The sequence below is a fragment of the Prionailurus viverrinus genome, chromosome A2 (genome assembly GCF_022837055.1).
Source record: "Prionailurus viverrinus isolate Anna chromosome A2, UM_Priviv_1.0, whole genome shotgun sequence".
NCBI lineage: Eukaryota > Metazoa > Chordata > Mammalia > Carnivora > Felidae > Prionailurus > Prionailurus viverrinus.
In genome coordinates this window covers 91952537-91968028 of record NC_062562.1, presented here as the reverse complement: position 1 = coordinate 91968028, position 15492 = coordinate 91952537, and the positions used below count along the sequence as shown (strand labels likewise).

The following is a 15492-nucleotide window of genomic DNA, read 5'->3' as shown; positions in this document are numbered from 1 at the left end:
TTAGTTTCAGGTGTATACTATAGTGATTCAACAATTCTATACATTATTCAGTGCACATCACAGTAAATGCAATCTTAGTCCCCTTCACCTATTTCACCCACCTCCCCACCGACTTCCCCTCTGGTAAACCTCTATAGTTAAGAGTCTGTTTTTCAGTTTATTTCTTTTTTTTTTTCTTTGTTTGTTTGGCATCTTAATTTTTAATAGAGACTCATCTCAGATAAAAATAAATAGTCACAATAAAAGATATTTCAATGTTTCCAGAAAAACTATTTGTTTCTAATAATAATACCTTGGTTAATATTTTATTATGCTGATCTTCCTCATGTTTTGTACCCATGTTTCCATATGTACTCTTCCCTTTATCTAGAAAAACCTTCCTTTCCTTCCTTTACCTGGTCACTTTAACTCCTGAAAAGCCCTATTCAAACATCAATATCTTAGTGATGCATTCTCTGGACCACTATTCCTGTGCTACTTCTGTAAAGTGCACATACTTTTATTACTGTACATATATATACACGTTCCTATACACTCCTCACATCATTTAGATATAATTTAGTCAATTCTGATATCCTCATAATTATCGTATTCACATTTAAATTTTCAGTACCTAGCATAGTTCCTAGAACAACATAGGTACTCAGTAAGTGCTTATGTATCAGAAAATATTATTTCAAAGGTTTGTCATTCTAAAATGGAAATCTGATCTGATGTGATACTGGTAACTCCATACAACTCCTTAACATGGAATATAAACTCATTTCTCACCTGGCCACATTTACATACACACTTGCCTTCTATGTTTGAGTAAGAAACTAGCATACAGTTTCCTATATTTGCTGGATGCTTTAATCTCTTTTTGCTTTTGTTGTTTTCTCTGCCTGGGAGGTCTGTCTCTTCCCACCGTCATCTATCAAACGTCAAAGCCACTTTAAGGAATTAGTGTAAGCACTCCACCTTCAATCCTTCCCAGTTCTTTCTCCTTTGTTTCCCACTGTATACCATACACACCTCTATCATAGCACTTGTGACATTTTACTGCTCTTATTGTTTCTAGGTCTGTGGCCTCTGTAAGAGCTATGAGGACAGGAACTAGAACAAATTTATTTCTGTTTTCTTAGCACCAAGCCACGCACCTAGGATAGAAGAGGGGCTCAATAAATGTCAGCAGGATAAACAAATATTGAACTATAAAAACAAGTAAATTTGATCATTGTCAAAATAAGCTATGGTTCACTTTTTTTTTTTTTTAATTTTTTTTTTTCAACATTTATTTATTTTTGGGACAGAGAGAGACAGAGCATGAACGGGGGAGGGGCAGAGAGAGAGGGAGACACAGAATCCGAAACAGGCTCCAGGCTCTGAGCCGTCAGCACAGAGCCCGACGCGGGGCTCGAACTCACGGACCGTGAGATCGTGACCTGGCTGAAGTCGGACGCCCAACCGACTGCGCCACCCAGGCGCCCCATATGGTTCACTTTTTTTAATCCAAAGGACAACACAGAGTTTTTCAAAAAAGGCATCTTGAAAAAGAATTTAATCTTCCGGGGAATAGCAAATACAGAATATATTCTACTTTAAAACTATTAGAAATTAATTACCACTGTATCTTTCTTGCTTAAAATAACAAAATATCTAGGTAGCTTTAATGTTTAGGGAAGCAATTAAATTGCTGTTCAGAGCATAATAAATATCACTGTGCTTTGCTAAACACCACAACAAACTTCTAGTCTAGTGGTTCTCTACCCTGACTATATATTGAAGTAACTAAGGAAGCATTTAAGAAATTCTGATACCCTAATCTCCTCTCAGATCGATGAGATGAGATTCTACAATGGTGGGGTCCAGGCAGTGGTATTTGTTAATGTTCCCTAAGTGAATATATTTTTTTTTCTCCTGTGAAATAATAACAACTCCACACATAACTATCTGGCTGTTCCTTCTTGGTCTTTGTCGGGGGAGGTACCTTCTTCCTAAAGTGTTGGTGTTCCCAATGATTCCCTCCACTTCTATTCTCAAATCCTTAAGATTCCTTGTAAATAGAGATTATCCTGGCTTTAAAAATGAGATCCCACATTCTTTTGAGCCCTGAATGTAACATTTATGACTTTAAACAAAAGAGACAAAAAGAGAAGATTTTCAGTTTGGTCTTTTTCCTTCCTTTCAGAGATTAGGCTCAAGTCTGCTGTTACTTACAAGTTCTTATAAAAGATCTAGAATTCTATACTCTATTTTGATATCAGTAATTAGTCATTCAAAGCTATTATTTTGTTCACATGATCCTTTAGCTTGTGTCTCCAAAATTGAGGGTTATCTTCTCTCCGTTACCCTGCTTCTTTCTCATTTACCTCAGAGGCTATGCTGATGCCCATGATGAGAGTTACTTTGGCAGCTGGACATATAAGGCATATGACCCTTGGCACGTAGGATTTAATATCTGCGATTCCAAGTACTTCTGAGAAACCCCAAAGATGAGTGATATGAAACAATTAAAAAAATTTTTTTATGTTTGTTTTTTGAGCGACATAGAGAGCTTAGTTAGCAGGAGAGGAGCAGAAAGAAAGGGGGACAAAGGATTTGAAGCGGGCTCAGTGCTGACAGCAGCCACCTCGACGTGGGGCTCAAATTCACGAACCATGAAATCATGACCTGAGCCAAAGTTGGACACTCAACTGACTGAGCCACCCAAGTGCTCCTGATATTGAAGGAACTTTTAATTTTAATAAGGGAATACATTTGAAGCCCATGGCTATGAGTTAAGTTCTGAGAGTGAGTCTAACAAAAATCTTAATGGTACTGCAGTAAACCTTTGTTTTATTTTCCACTTATCACTTATTGTCAGATACGCTGTAATTCTTAGGATACCCTCCACTGCCATTTGTGACATGGCACATGGAGAAAATCTTAGGCTCTAATCATGAAAATGAAAGATTTAATATATCATGGCTTCAGGAATGCAGAATTTTATGCTAATGGTTAGAAGAGCTGTGCAGAGAGCCCTAAAGATCAAAGAAAGTGAAGGCCACAAAACATGAATATAAAGAGGTTTCCACTAGACAAAGATGAGACAACATGATCATCAAAACTAAAATAATTACAAGCTATAGAAGCACACTGAATATGGGCGTTTCTGCTATAACACAGAAACAAAATAAAACAAAGTGTTCTGAAATATCACACTGGAAATAACCAGCCTTACGGGTAAAACAGAGGTAGGAGCTAACAATTCAAAACCTATTCAACTTTCTAACTATAACACACTTAAAAAAAACAGTGACATTTCTAACAAAATTCCAAACCAGATTTAAAATATTGGTTAAATTCCCATTAAGTAAAGAAACATAATAATCATTTTACAACAACTTTAACAACAAAGTAAAAGCCATTTGAGAGAAAAGGGTGGAAAGAAGGCTTGAGGCTGCTGAGGTTAAGGCTTGCCAAGAAGGCAACGATAGAATGCACAAACCTGGGTAAGGACAAAAAGAGCATCTTCAAGATAAAGTTCAACTGAACCAAAGGAATGCATGATGAAAGAGTACTACAGTGAGAGAGTGCCATCTATTGGTGCATTGCAGTATGTGCCCATATTGGTATTTTTGCATTCCATTCATGTTTCTTGTTGAGAAACAGTAACCTCAGGAAAAATCAACTATGACTCAAGGTGATTTCTTTGCTATAAGGACTTCACATCCTAGTTTGTGAATCCTATATGAGTTAATTCACATTACAGAAGTGATTATATATAACAAGTTCATCATATTCTCAAAATAAGAGAGAAAGCAAAACAAAGAACAAAATCTTCATTTCACTGGTAACTAAGTAGGGCATCAACATTTTCTTCTGAAAGTCAACAATATCCTGTAAGAATTAATATATCCTCTAAGAACTAATAATGTACACTGTTCTGAGGCTGCCTACTCCTGTGGCTTGCAATGAGTGTTTTACAAAGAGTTATTTGTACAAGAGATCATCGATCTGAATATCTAAACCTGTGGTTGAGGACAAAGCTTTCCTCCCATGTAGGATATTCTTCAATTAACAATGTGACCAATGATGTCAATCTGTCCACTTGATTAGCTTATGATGTCCTTGTACAGAGAAACTGTCTTATTCTTCTCTGTATTCTATTACTCTCAAGTACAGAAGTATACACTTAAATAAGTGCTTACTGAAAAAAACTAAATACAAAAATGAAAAGTTTTCCACAAATCAGCATAAATAATATGACAGTAAGTTTTTTATAAGGCCAAAACCAATATATTTCATAATATTATGAGAAACTTTCCAAATATGATTCAAAATATAACTGATACATTAAGACTGTATTTATTTAATGAAGTTTAATATAGAAGTAAAATGGAGTTAAAAGTCATTTAAATAAATGTGTACCACAGATTTCAATAAAACTATCAGAATAAAAACCTAGAATGATGCTGTATTCTCAGTGAAATGATAGGATTATTTCCAATCATTATTTGGAGATTTAAAATTATTTAATACTTTTAAACTCTACCACCATAAATGTAATCACTCAAATATATCTTTGTCAAAGCCTAATAATCCAAAATAATCCAAATTAGTAATATATCAGAGATCAATGAAGAAAAGACTTGCAGTTAAAGTTGATACCAGTAAAATCTTCAGGGGCCATGAATGCCTTCCTCACAATATACACAAACCTATATTATGATTATAAATATTAATCCAAATGCCATTTAAAAACTAGATCTGAAAAGCAAATTTTTTGAAACTTGGGGATAACACAATCTAAGTCCAAACTCATTGTTTGATGTGTAGCATCTGGGCATGATAAAGTAAAATATTTTAAATTTACCATTTATCCAGGTGTATTTATTAAAGGAGATTTTAAAGTTTCTAGAGACCAAAATAGAGGAATAATCATTGAATGTTTTGTTTGTTCTAACTATATTATATACAACAGCATTTAATACTCATAGCAATCCACAAGGTAAATATCAATTCCAGTTTATAGATAAGGAGACAGAGGATACAGGACATTAAGACTGAGCTCGTAACGGGCAAATACAAAGCCAGTATCTGAACACAGTCCACATACGCAGGAAAGCTTTAGAATGCTCCTCTACTACGTCACTCTTAAATTCTATTGCCAAAACTGTAGACTGTTCACATTTTTTGAGACAAATTAAACCATATTTTAATAGTTATTCAAAAACACACCAAACACATATTTCTCAACGCATTGAGAAATATATAAAAAGAATAAGGTGGGGCGCCTGGGTGGCGCAGTCGGTTAAGCGTCCGACTTCAGCCAGGTCACGATCTCGCGGTCCGTGAGTTCGAGCCCCGCGTCAGGCTCTGGGCTGATGGCTCAGAGCCTGGAGCCTGTTTCCGATTCTGTGTCTCCCTCTCTCTCTGCCCCTCCCCCGTTCATGCTCTGTCTCTCTCTGTCCCAAAAATAAATAAACGTTGAAAAAATAAAAATAAAAATAAAAAGAATAAGGTAAGTGACAAAGGATTTAAATCAACCAGGAAAAGATAATTAACATAACGTGAAAGCAAATATTACATTCTACATAATCCATTTAAACCCCTCTCCTGACCTTTTCCTTTACACATCACAAATTTTAATCTTCTCAGGGCCACTATTATCTTCTCAGGATTAACAAAGAGAATTTAAATGCCCAGCTTTCACTGCAGGCCCTCCTAACTGTTGACAAAAATCTCAGCAAGAAAAGAAGGAAAAAAAGTCCACTCTCTCTACAACCACAAAAATGCCCAGAGTATTCAGTACCTGAGAGATGATTCAGTTGATGTAGTGAATTGTGAAGACTCTCAAAGGAATGTATCTTACTCTTCTATTCAGTATCCTTGTAAATGGTTTTTGCACAAAGGAATCTTTTAAGACAGCAATTTACACCTGGCTAAGATTGTAGCCATGTTATGTGAAAGTAAATCTTTAACCCTAAAGTCAAGAAAACAGCCTAATTCTGACTGTTGGCCTTCATTATTTATTTGTTGCTCTGATAATATTTAGTTTAAATCTCCTTAAAGGCGTTAAAAACAATTTTAAGTATCAATGACACTCTTTTATCATACATAAAACTGTATTTTAGATTCTTTTTTAAAACTAAAAAGTTTCAGTCTTTTCCTTTTTTGATTGTTGTTTACTGTTTTGTTTTTTTAAATATAATACACTGTCATACACTGTATGACATACAGCTAACATACAGTATATACAAAGCGCTCTTGGCTTTGGGAGTAGATTCCCATGATTCATCGCTTACATACAACATGCAGTGCTCATCCCAACAAGTGCCCTTCTCAATACCCGTCACCCATTATCCCCTCTCCCTCCGTACAACCCTCAGGTTGTTCTCTGTATTTAAGAGTCTCTTATGGTTTTCACTCTTATGTGGAACTTGAGAATTTTAAGAAAAGATCATGGGGGGAGGGAAGGGGAAAAAATAGTTTCAAACAGAGAGGGAGGCAAATCATAAGAATCTTTTCCTTTAAATTATCCAAAGTACAATAAATGATACATTTTAATTCTTCAAATGAAAATATTTGATAAAATAAAAACTGATTTCACAATTATTTTTTAAGTTAACACCATTAAGACAGACTACCAGCATCACCTGCAAATGAAAAATTAAATTATCTTTTTAATCTTTTAATGGTACAGAAATAACTAGAAATCCATATTGTTTGGCTCTTGATATTTTTCTCCCCACTTATAGAAGTGAGGACTTATGGAAGGTATTAATCTGCCCCTCAATGAGTAATACTCCAAACGACAAACTCTCTTTAAAATATTAGGAAAAAAATAAATAATATGTGAACATAATTCTTTTCATCAAGATACAAATTCCTAGAAAGCATTAAAGTTTTATGTTTATTAATAAAAAATTTTTACTTAAAAATCATCTTTCACTTTGACTAGCTCTCAAAGGATCTCTGTGCAAAATATGTAACATCCTTTAATTAAAAGGAACCATAATTACTATACAGAGAGAAAAACATCTTAACCAAATGATTAAAACTAGTATCACTAAAAAAAGGCCAACAGGCTCCATGGACCTCTGGATATGATATCCACAGCACTGACAGACATACTATGTATGTAATATTGCATCCACAAATTGATGAGCTCATTCTGATCATGAGAAAAAGCAAACAAACTCAAACTGTGGGACATTCTATAAAATTACTAGCTTGTATTCTTCAGAAATAATCTCATGGAAGACAAAGACTGAGAAATTCTTCTAGGTTAAAAGTGACTAAAGAAGCAAACAACCAAATGAAAAACATGATTCTGGACTGGATCCTGTACCAGAAAAAAGAAAGCTGCAATAAGAGCCATTATTTGGATAACTAATGAAATTGAAATGAGTTATGGGTAAGATGAAAGTACTGTACTGAATTAAATTTAAGTTGATAGATGAACTATGCTTATATATGAGAATATTTCTGTTCCTAGGAAAGATACAACTGAAGTATTACGGGGAAAAGTTATGAGGTATGCAAGAGGGACAGAATTATGAGCAAATGTGGCAAGTGTTGAAAATTGGTAAATCTAAGAAATGCCCTATGGGAATTCTTTGTGCTCTCCTTGCAACTTCTCTGAAATTTTGAAATTATTTCAAAAAAAAACTTTTAAATCATCTTTTAAGATTAAATATTAATGTGACAAGATTTTCACCATAAACAAATAATTAATAAAATCAAGTTTGACAAAATGGTATGATCAGTACAAGTGCTTTGAATAGTGACAATTTAAGGAGCTGGTACCAGAATGTAGATCAATACACAGCTTTCTTCATCAAAAAAAAAAAAAAAAAAGTACTGCTATGGAAAAGCTCTCCTAAACTGTGCTTAGTGATATTCTGGGACAGCCAGGTAACAAACACTGCACTGTCACTATACTCTGAGTGGTACTGGTCTTATATACCATCTTTTTTAACCAATCATCAGTCAACCAATAACTAACTAACTAAACACTTTTAAAAAATTATGTTTATGCATTTGAAAGAATATACACCAAGTTATAGCAGTTGACTCTGGGTAGCACAACTGAAAGTAATTTTTATTTTCTTTCTATATTTTGTAATCTATCTATAATGAGCACGGATTACTTTTAAAATAAGAAAAGTAAACTTTTAAAAAAGAGTAAGTGGAAAAGAACTTAATAGCAAGCAATCAGACTTCTTGGAATTTGAATCCTATGTCAAAACATGACATTTTCTTATGTTTATACACTGCCAATATTTTTCCAAAAGGAGCTCACTTACAGCTGATCTTGAAGCTCCACAATTATATATTCTAATTGTTCCTTTTCCAGTTTATGGGCCAGATCAGAATCTTCAATCCTTTGAAGCAGTATTTTATTCTGGGAGACAGATTCAGACAGCTGGTTCTCTCTAAGTCGTAAGAGTTCTTCAAGATAACCCTGAAAATACAGTATCATTGAGATAAAGCAACTGCAAAAACCTAATATATATCTTGAAAGTAAATGTTGAGTAGCTTAAATGCTATTCTTTCCATATTGTAATGAAACAATCTCAAAACATTATTGATTAAATCATAAAAAAATAATCCTTTTAATTAAATATGAAAATTTAACATATGTTCTCCATCATTTAAAGCCCTTCTCTGAAGTTCAATCAGATATGTTTGCTGCAATAAGAAGAATGGAAGTTTGTACCTTTTGACCCTTTCATCCATTTTACCCATCTCCACCATGTTATACATTTCTGGTGAACTGTTACTTTTTTTCAAAGGCAATGTATTTCTTTAGTCTATTTAATAGTGCTTTTGCCTTAAGGTCTATGTCGAATGATATTAATATAGAATTCTTTTGCTTAGTATTTGTTTTATCTTTATTCTACTAAATGTTAAAATCTCAAACATATAAATGAAACTGCACACAAAACAATAAATTACTTTCTTTTTTTTTAAGTAGGCTTCACGTCGTGCATGGAGCTCAGTGTGGAACCCAATGTGGAGCCCAACGTGGGATTTGAACTCATGACCCTCAGATCAAGACCTGAGCTGAGATCAAGAATGGGACGCTCAACCAACTGAGCCACCCAGGAGCCCCTAAATGGCTTATTTTTATATTACAACATAAAATTAGAAGTTGAACAAACAGAAGCCTCTTTTAAAACTATGCCTGATTTTTAATTAAGAGGAGAATTCAAGAACAGAAAGGAAGTAGCAGCGGGTCAATCTTTTGGCAGTGACAGTCCAAACGCTATAATGAGAATCAAATTAAGTGACTTTTGGCAACTGATAAATACCTTCTGTTCCAGGGTTAGCTGATACTTTTGTTTAACTCTCTTACACTTGTTGAACCAACTATTCTCATCCATGATGAAAGGAGGCCCGACATTCTCTGGAGTGCTGCTTTCACTACCACTGCTTCCCAAAGTCCTCAGTTCTTCCTCGTCACTGCTGATACTATCAGAACTGGGAAGGTTAAAATTTTTTAAATAAAGTTAATATATTCCACTCTGTTAAGAAATATTTCCATATTTTGTAAGCTACTGGTGAGCAAACTGCAAATATTTAGCACTCCATATACAGTTATAAAAATGATATTATAAAGACTTTAGTTCCTGAAAAAAAAAAAAAAAGACAGCTAGCATAGGCTGCTGACTCCCTCTCACAGAGTTAAGCCTTGAGATGTTACGGAAATTCAGTTGAGGTTTATAGACCTAAGGAATTAACATAAAAACTGTGAGAACATTCTGAGAGAGAAAAGATTTCCAGAGAAGAGAACCACAAACCCCAAATGTGTTGGGAAGAACTTTCTAGCTATTTTTTCTCCACTGTCATAGGTAGTTCATTGCCTATCCAATATCCACTGTAGGGCAGACAAACAGCACTACCAGCCTAACATCGGGGGGAGTATAACAGGGCAGTATTCAAGGTGAGCTCAGTGTTGGCAAAAATAATAAAAGGTTCAGAAAAACTAGGTATTCCTAGGCATCTTCCATTGGATGAAGTAGGAGAAACAGAAGTAGAGCAGAGAAAACATCATTTACAACCCACACCTAAAATTTCTAATGACATCTTTATGGTAGAAGAGGACAGAATAAGGTGGGAAAAAAACGAAGAAACTAAATGAAGAAGTGTGCTAAAATGGATGTCTGGTTTAGAAAGAAGAATGAGGAGATGTTATATTCAAAGAGGAACAGATAAAAGTACATTTCAAAATATAAGCAATGATAGTAACATAAGAGGAACAGCATAAAAATATTCTGCATAATCTTCAAAGTATTAAAACAACCTGTGATCTATCAAATTGAGGGGCAAAGTAAGAAAATGCAGTAAATTCAAAACAAAAAATAAGATGGCAGAATAATCCCTCATACAAAATAAGTTATAAAAATCTTAAATGGGTTAAATTCAGTAACAAAGCCAAATGTTTAATTTTATTAAGACAAATAAGAACCAACAATAAGTTGTCTACAAGATACATATGAATACAGAACAACTAACCTTAAAGAGATGGAAAGCACACCCAGAAAATATGACTCAAAAGAAATCCAGGTCAGCAATCATGATTTCATGGGGTAACATAGATATAATGGTGGAAAACAGTATAAGTATCAAAGAAAGATATACATTCCATTCTCTGTGATCCGTGTTTGCATATGTGGTCTTCTAAGTCTGGGGTCCAAGTATGTTGTCAATATGAGTCACAGGCCTCCACATAAAGAAAGGTCCTAACTACCAAGAAGATGCCCTCAGTCAGTGATCTAGGAAACAAACTAATAAATAAACACACACCAGAGGAAATTTGCCTAACATAGCCAAGGCTTTTGGTGGACCAGAGAAAATAAAGCAGTGGCTGATAATAAAGCTCCAGCTTTGAAAAATAGACAAATAGAACTTGTAAAAAATTATATTTGACATTAAAAAATTAAATGGATGAGCCAACAAGCAGATAGAATTGAAGAGGGAATTAGTAGAAGCTATGAAGAAATAATTAAAGATTTTCAAAATGCTAAGCAAAAAATAACTGCTATTCCAGGATAGCATATCCAGCAAAATTATCTTCCCAGAAAGAGGGCAGTATAAGCACATATTCAGAAAACTAAAACCTGAGAGTTACACGAATAAATTTTCCTAAAAGAACTTCTAATGATCATACTCCAAGAAAAAGACAATGATCTAAGAAGAAACAGTGATCAAAGAAATTTTTAAGTTTATGGGTAAACCTGAACAAATATTGAGAGCAATGAAACACTAACAATGATTTCTGCTTTGTGGAATTTTAAAAACATCAATGAGAGACCTAAGATTCTGGATGGTAGTAGCATATGAAAACGAGTGGAGTTAAAACAATACAAAGTCCTCATTTATATGGAGAGATAGTAAAGTATTAACTTTAGACTTTAACTTTTAAATATGCATATTAAAATTAATGAAGTAGCAATAAAAGAAGAGTAGTATATAACTTGTAAACTAGTAAAGAAATAAAATGGGGGGGGAGAGGAAAAAAATCAATACAAAAAGAGGGAGAAAGAAGAGAGAGAAGGTAGAAAAAGAAATTCAAAAAAACAGAATCAAAACAAAGAGTAAAACAGTAGATACCAATCTAAATTTATTAGTAAATGTCCTAATCACCTCAGTTGAAAGACAAAGCCTTTAGACTAGATTTTTAAAATTCCAGTTAAGTGTATCTTGATGAGCATGGAGCAATATACGGAGCTTCTAAGTCACTACACTGTCCATCTGAAACTAATATAACACTGCATGTCAACTACAATGGAAATTTTTAAAAATTTTCTAATTAAATAGTACTTTAAAAAGATACACTTAAAAATAAGGATATAGAAAGGCTAGAAGTGCTCCATTTCATACCTTCCTGCTGTATGCTTTTTCATATATTAACATACTGAAATCAGGATACAGCATACAACTGATGACATTTTACTTGCTGTCAAACCATTTTCTCACTTAGTAATATCTCTGAACTGGGATGCATTTACAATGGAAGGCATGTCAGTTAAGATGAAATATGGTTTAAAAAAAGATAAAAATACACTAAAAAAATACCTAAAAAATTGGTGGGACTCTATTTATATCAGACAAAGTGGATTTTAAGGAATAAAAAATTACTACATATTTATGGCTACTACATAGTGATAAAAAAATTCATTATTTCAGGAAAACCTAAGAATTCAAAACTTAGATGCATCTTTTTTTTTTAGTTTTGGTAATTTTTTTTTTAAAAAATTTAACTTTATTTAAATCTAAGTCAGTTAACATATAGTGTAATAATGATTTCAGGAGTAGAATTTAGTGACTCATCACTTACATATAACACCCAGTGCTCATCCTAACAGGTGCCCTCCTTAAAGCCCATCACCCATTTAAGAAATTTTTTTTCAACATTTATTTATTTTTGGGACAGAGAGAGACAGAGCATGAACGGGGAAGGGGCAGAGAGAGAGGGAGACACAGAATCGGAAACAGGCTCCAGGCTCTGAGCCATCAGCCCAGAGCCCGACGCGGGGCTCGAACTCACAGACCGCGAGATCGTGACCTGGCTGAAGTCGGACGCTTAACCGACTGCGCCACCCAGGCGCCCCAAGCCCATCACCCATTTAGCCAATCCCCCTACCTAACACCCCGCCAGCAACCCTCAGTTTGTTCTCTGTATTTAAGAGTCTCTTATGGTTTGCCTCCCTTAGACGCATGTTTTAACTCAGCTTCAAAACTAGAAAGCAAAAATTTTAAGTATGACAAGAAAAAACTGACAAATCAAATATAACAGTGAAAGAATTCATCATCTCAATGAAAGAGATGAAGCAGAGAAAAATAAGAAAGGATACATACTCCTAGAACAACCATTAACAAGCATAATCTAATGAGCATAGGCCCCAATCATTGGAATACTGACCAATTCTAGACCATTTTTCAGCAGATTTCAAGAAACTATTATTATGTGAACCATACTCACTAATCTCAACTATAACAAAAGCCCTGAAAATGTTTGAAAATTAAAAATTATACTTCAAATATTCATTGGTCAAAATTATAACGGAAATTTAATTTAAAACAACTAAAATATAAAATAATTTATCAAACATAAGGTACAACTAAAGGAGTAATTCAAGGGCCTTATGTACTTAAAAGAAGTAAATTTGAGTATTGAAAGAGAAAAGATCATAAAAACTGTCAACAAATTGGGTATAGAGGAAACATATCTCAACATAATAAAGGCCATATATGACCCAGCCCACAGCTAATATCATACTCAATGGTAATAAGATGAAAGCCTTTCCTCTAACATCAGGAAGAAGACAAGGATACCGACTGTCACCACTACTATTCAACAAAGTATTGGAAATCCTAGGCAGAGCAATTAGGTAAGAAAAAGAAATAAAAGACATTTGAATTGGAAAGGAAGAAGTAAAACTGTCACTATTTGCAGATGACATGATATATATATATATATATATATATATATATATATATATATATACCTTCAAGATGCCACCAATAAGCTGTTAGAATAAATGAATTCAGTCAACATGGAGACTACAAAATCAATATACAAAATAAGCTGTGTTTCTACATACTGATGACAAAATATCAGAAAGAGAAAATAAGAAGGTAATCCCATTTATGTTTACATCAAAAGAATAAAATACCTTGCAAAAAATGTAACAAAGTGTTGAAAGATCTCTACAATGAAAACCGTAAGACACTGATGAAAGAAACTGAAAAAGGCACAAATAAATTTCAAGACATTCTTTCTGTGCTCATGAAATGGAAAAATTCATATTGTTAAGATGACCATACTATCCAAAGCAACCTAAGATTCAATGCAATCCTTATCAAAATTCAATGGCATTTTTCATAGAAGTAGAACAATCAGAAAATCTACGTAATCACTCACAGTGAGTAGCCAAAGCAGTCCGGAGCAAGTACAGACCTGGAAGCATCACACTTACTAATTTCAAAATACATTACAAATCAACAGCAATCAAAATAGAATTATACTGGAATAAACACAGATCAATGGAACAGAATAGAGTCCAAAAATAAACCCAAACATATTTAATTAATTTATGACAAAGGAGCCAAAAATATTCAATAGTTAAGAACAGTTTGGTCAATGAGTGGAGTTGAAATAATTGATCAGCCACATGTGAAATAATAAAGCTGGACTCCCATTTACACATACCATACATTAAAATCAACTCAACAAAATAGATCAAAGACTTGAATGTAAAATCTGAAACTGTAAGACTCTAGAAGGAAACACAGAAAGTAAGCTCCTTGACACTAATCTTGACAATGATTTTCAGATTTGGGGCCAAAAACAAAGGCAAATAAAAGCAAAAGCAAAAGTAAACAAATGGGCCAACATCAAATTAAAAGCCTTCTGCACAGTAGAAAAAAATCATCAACAAAATTAAAAAACAACCTGCTGAATAGGAGATAATATTTGCAAATCATAAATCTGATAAGGAGTAAATACCCAAAATATATAAAGAACTCAGAGAACTTCATAACAAAAAGATAAATAATCCAATTACAAATGGACTAAGGACATGAATAGACATTTCTCCAAAGAAGATATATGAAAGGGTCACAGGTACATGAAAAGATGGTCAACATCATTAGTCATTAGGGAAATGAGTATCAAAACCACAATGAGATACCATCTCACACCTGTTAGAATGGCTATCATCAAAAAGATAAGAGATAACAAATGCTAGTGTGGATAGGGAGAAAAGCAAGCCCTTGTTCACTTTTGGTGAGATTGTAAATTTGATACAGTCACTATGGAAAACAGTATGGATGCTCCTCAAAAAATTAAAAATAGTACCATATGATCCAGAAATTCCACTTCTGGGAATATATCCAAAGAAAACAAAACACTACCTTGAAAAGATATCTGCACCCTACATTCATAGCAGCACTATGTATAATAGCTGAGATATGGAAACAATCTATCCATCAGTAGATGAATGGATGGAAAAGACATGGTACAGGTATACAACAGAATATGAAATCTTGCCATTTGCAACACCATGGATGGACCTTGAAGGAAGGCATTATGCTAATAAGTGAAATAAATCTGAGAAAGACAAATGCTATATGATTTCATTAATATGTAGAAAACACATACACACACAAAAACACAAACTTGTAGAAAAAGAGATTAGGTTTGTGGTTACCAGACACAGAGTGTAGAGGGAGGAAGAAGTGAAGAAAGGGAAAGGGAATAGGAGGAAAGTGGTCAAAAGGTACAAACTTCAGTTATAAAATAACTAAGTACTAAGGATGTAATATATAACATGACGACAAGAAATAACATTGCTGTATGAATATAGAAAGTTCACAGAATAAATCCTGAGTGGTCATTACAAGTAGAGTTTTTTTTCCTTTTTTTTCTTTTCTTTTTATTGTATCTATATAAGAAGATGGATGTTAGCTGAACCTACTGTGGTAGTCATTCATTTCACAATGTATGGAAATCAAACC

The 15492-nt window shown here is 33.8% G+C and overlaps 1 protein-coding gene across 4 annotated transcripts in view; it reads right to left on the bottom strand.

Annotated features, from left to right (window-relative positions):
- RUNDC3B (RUN domain containing 3B) overlaps positions 1-15492 on the bottom strand; it is a 154971-nt gene that overhangs the window by 52536 nt on the left and 86943 nt on the right. For all 4 annotated transcript variants that reach the window (XM_047842025.1, XM_047842043.1, XM_047842036.1 and 1 more), the window contains 2 exons: positions 9282-9450; positions 8274-8431 (listed from right to left, as the gene is read on the bottom strand). In XM_047842025.1, coding sequence (XP_047697981.1) covers positions 8274-8431; positions 9282-9450 — 327 coding nt within the window. The remainder of the gene's footprint in view (positions 1-8273; positions 8432-9281; positions 9451-15492) is intronic.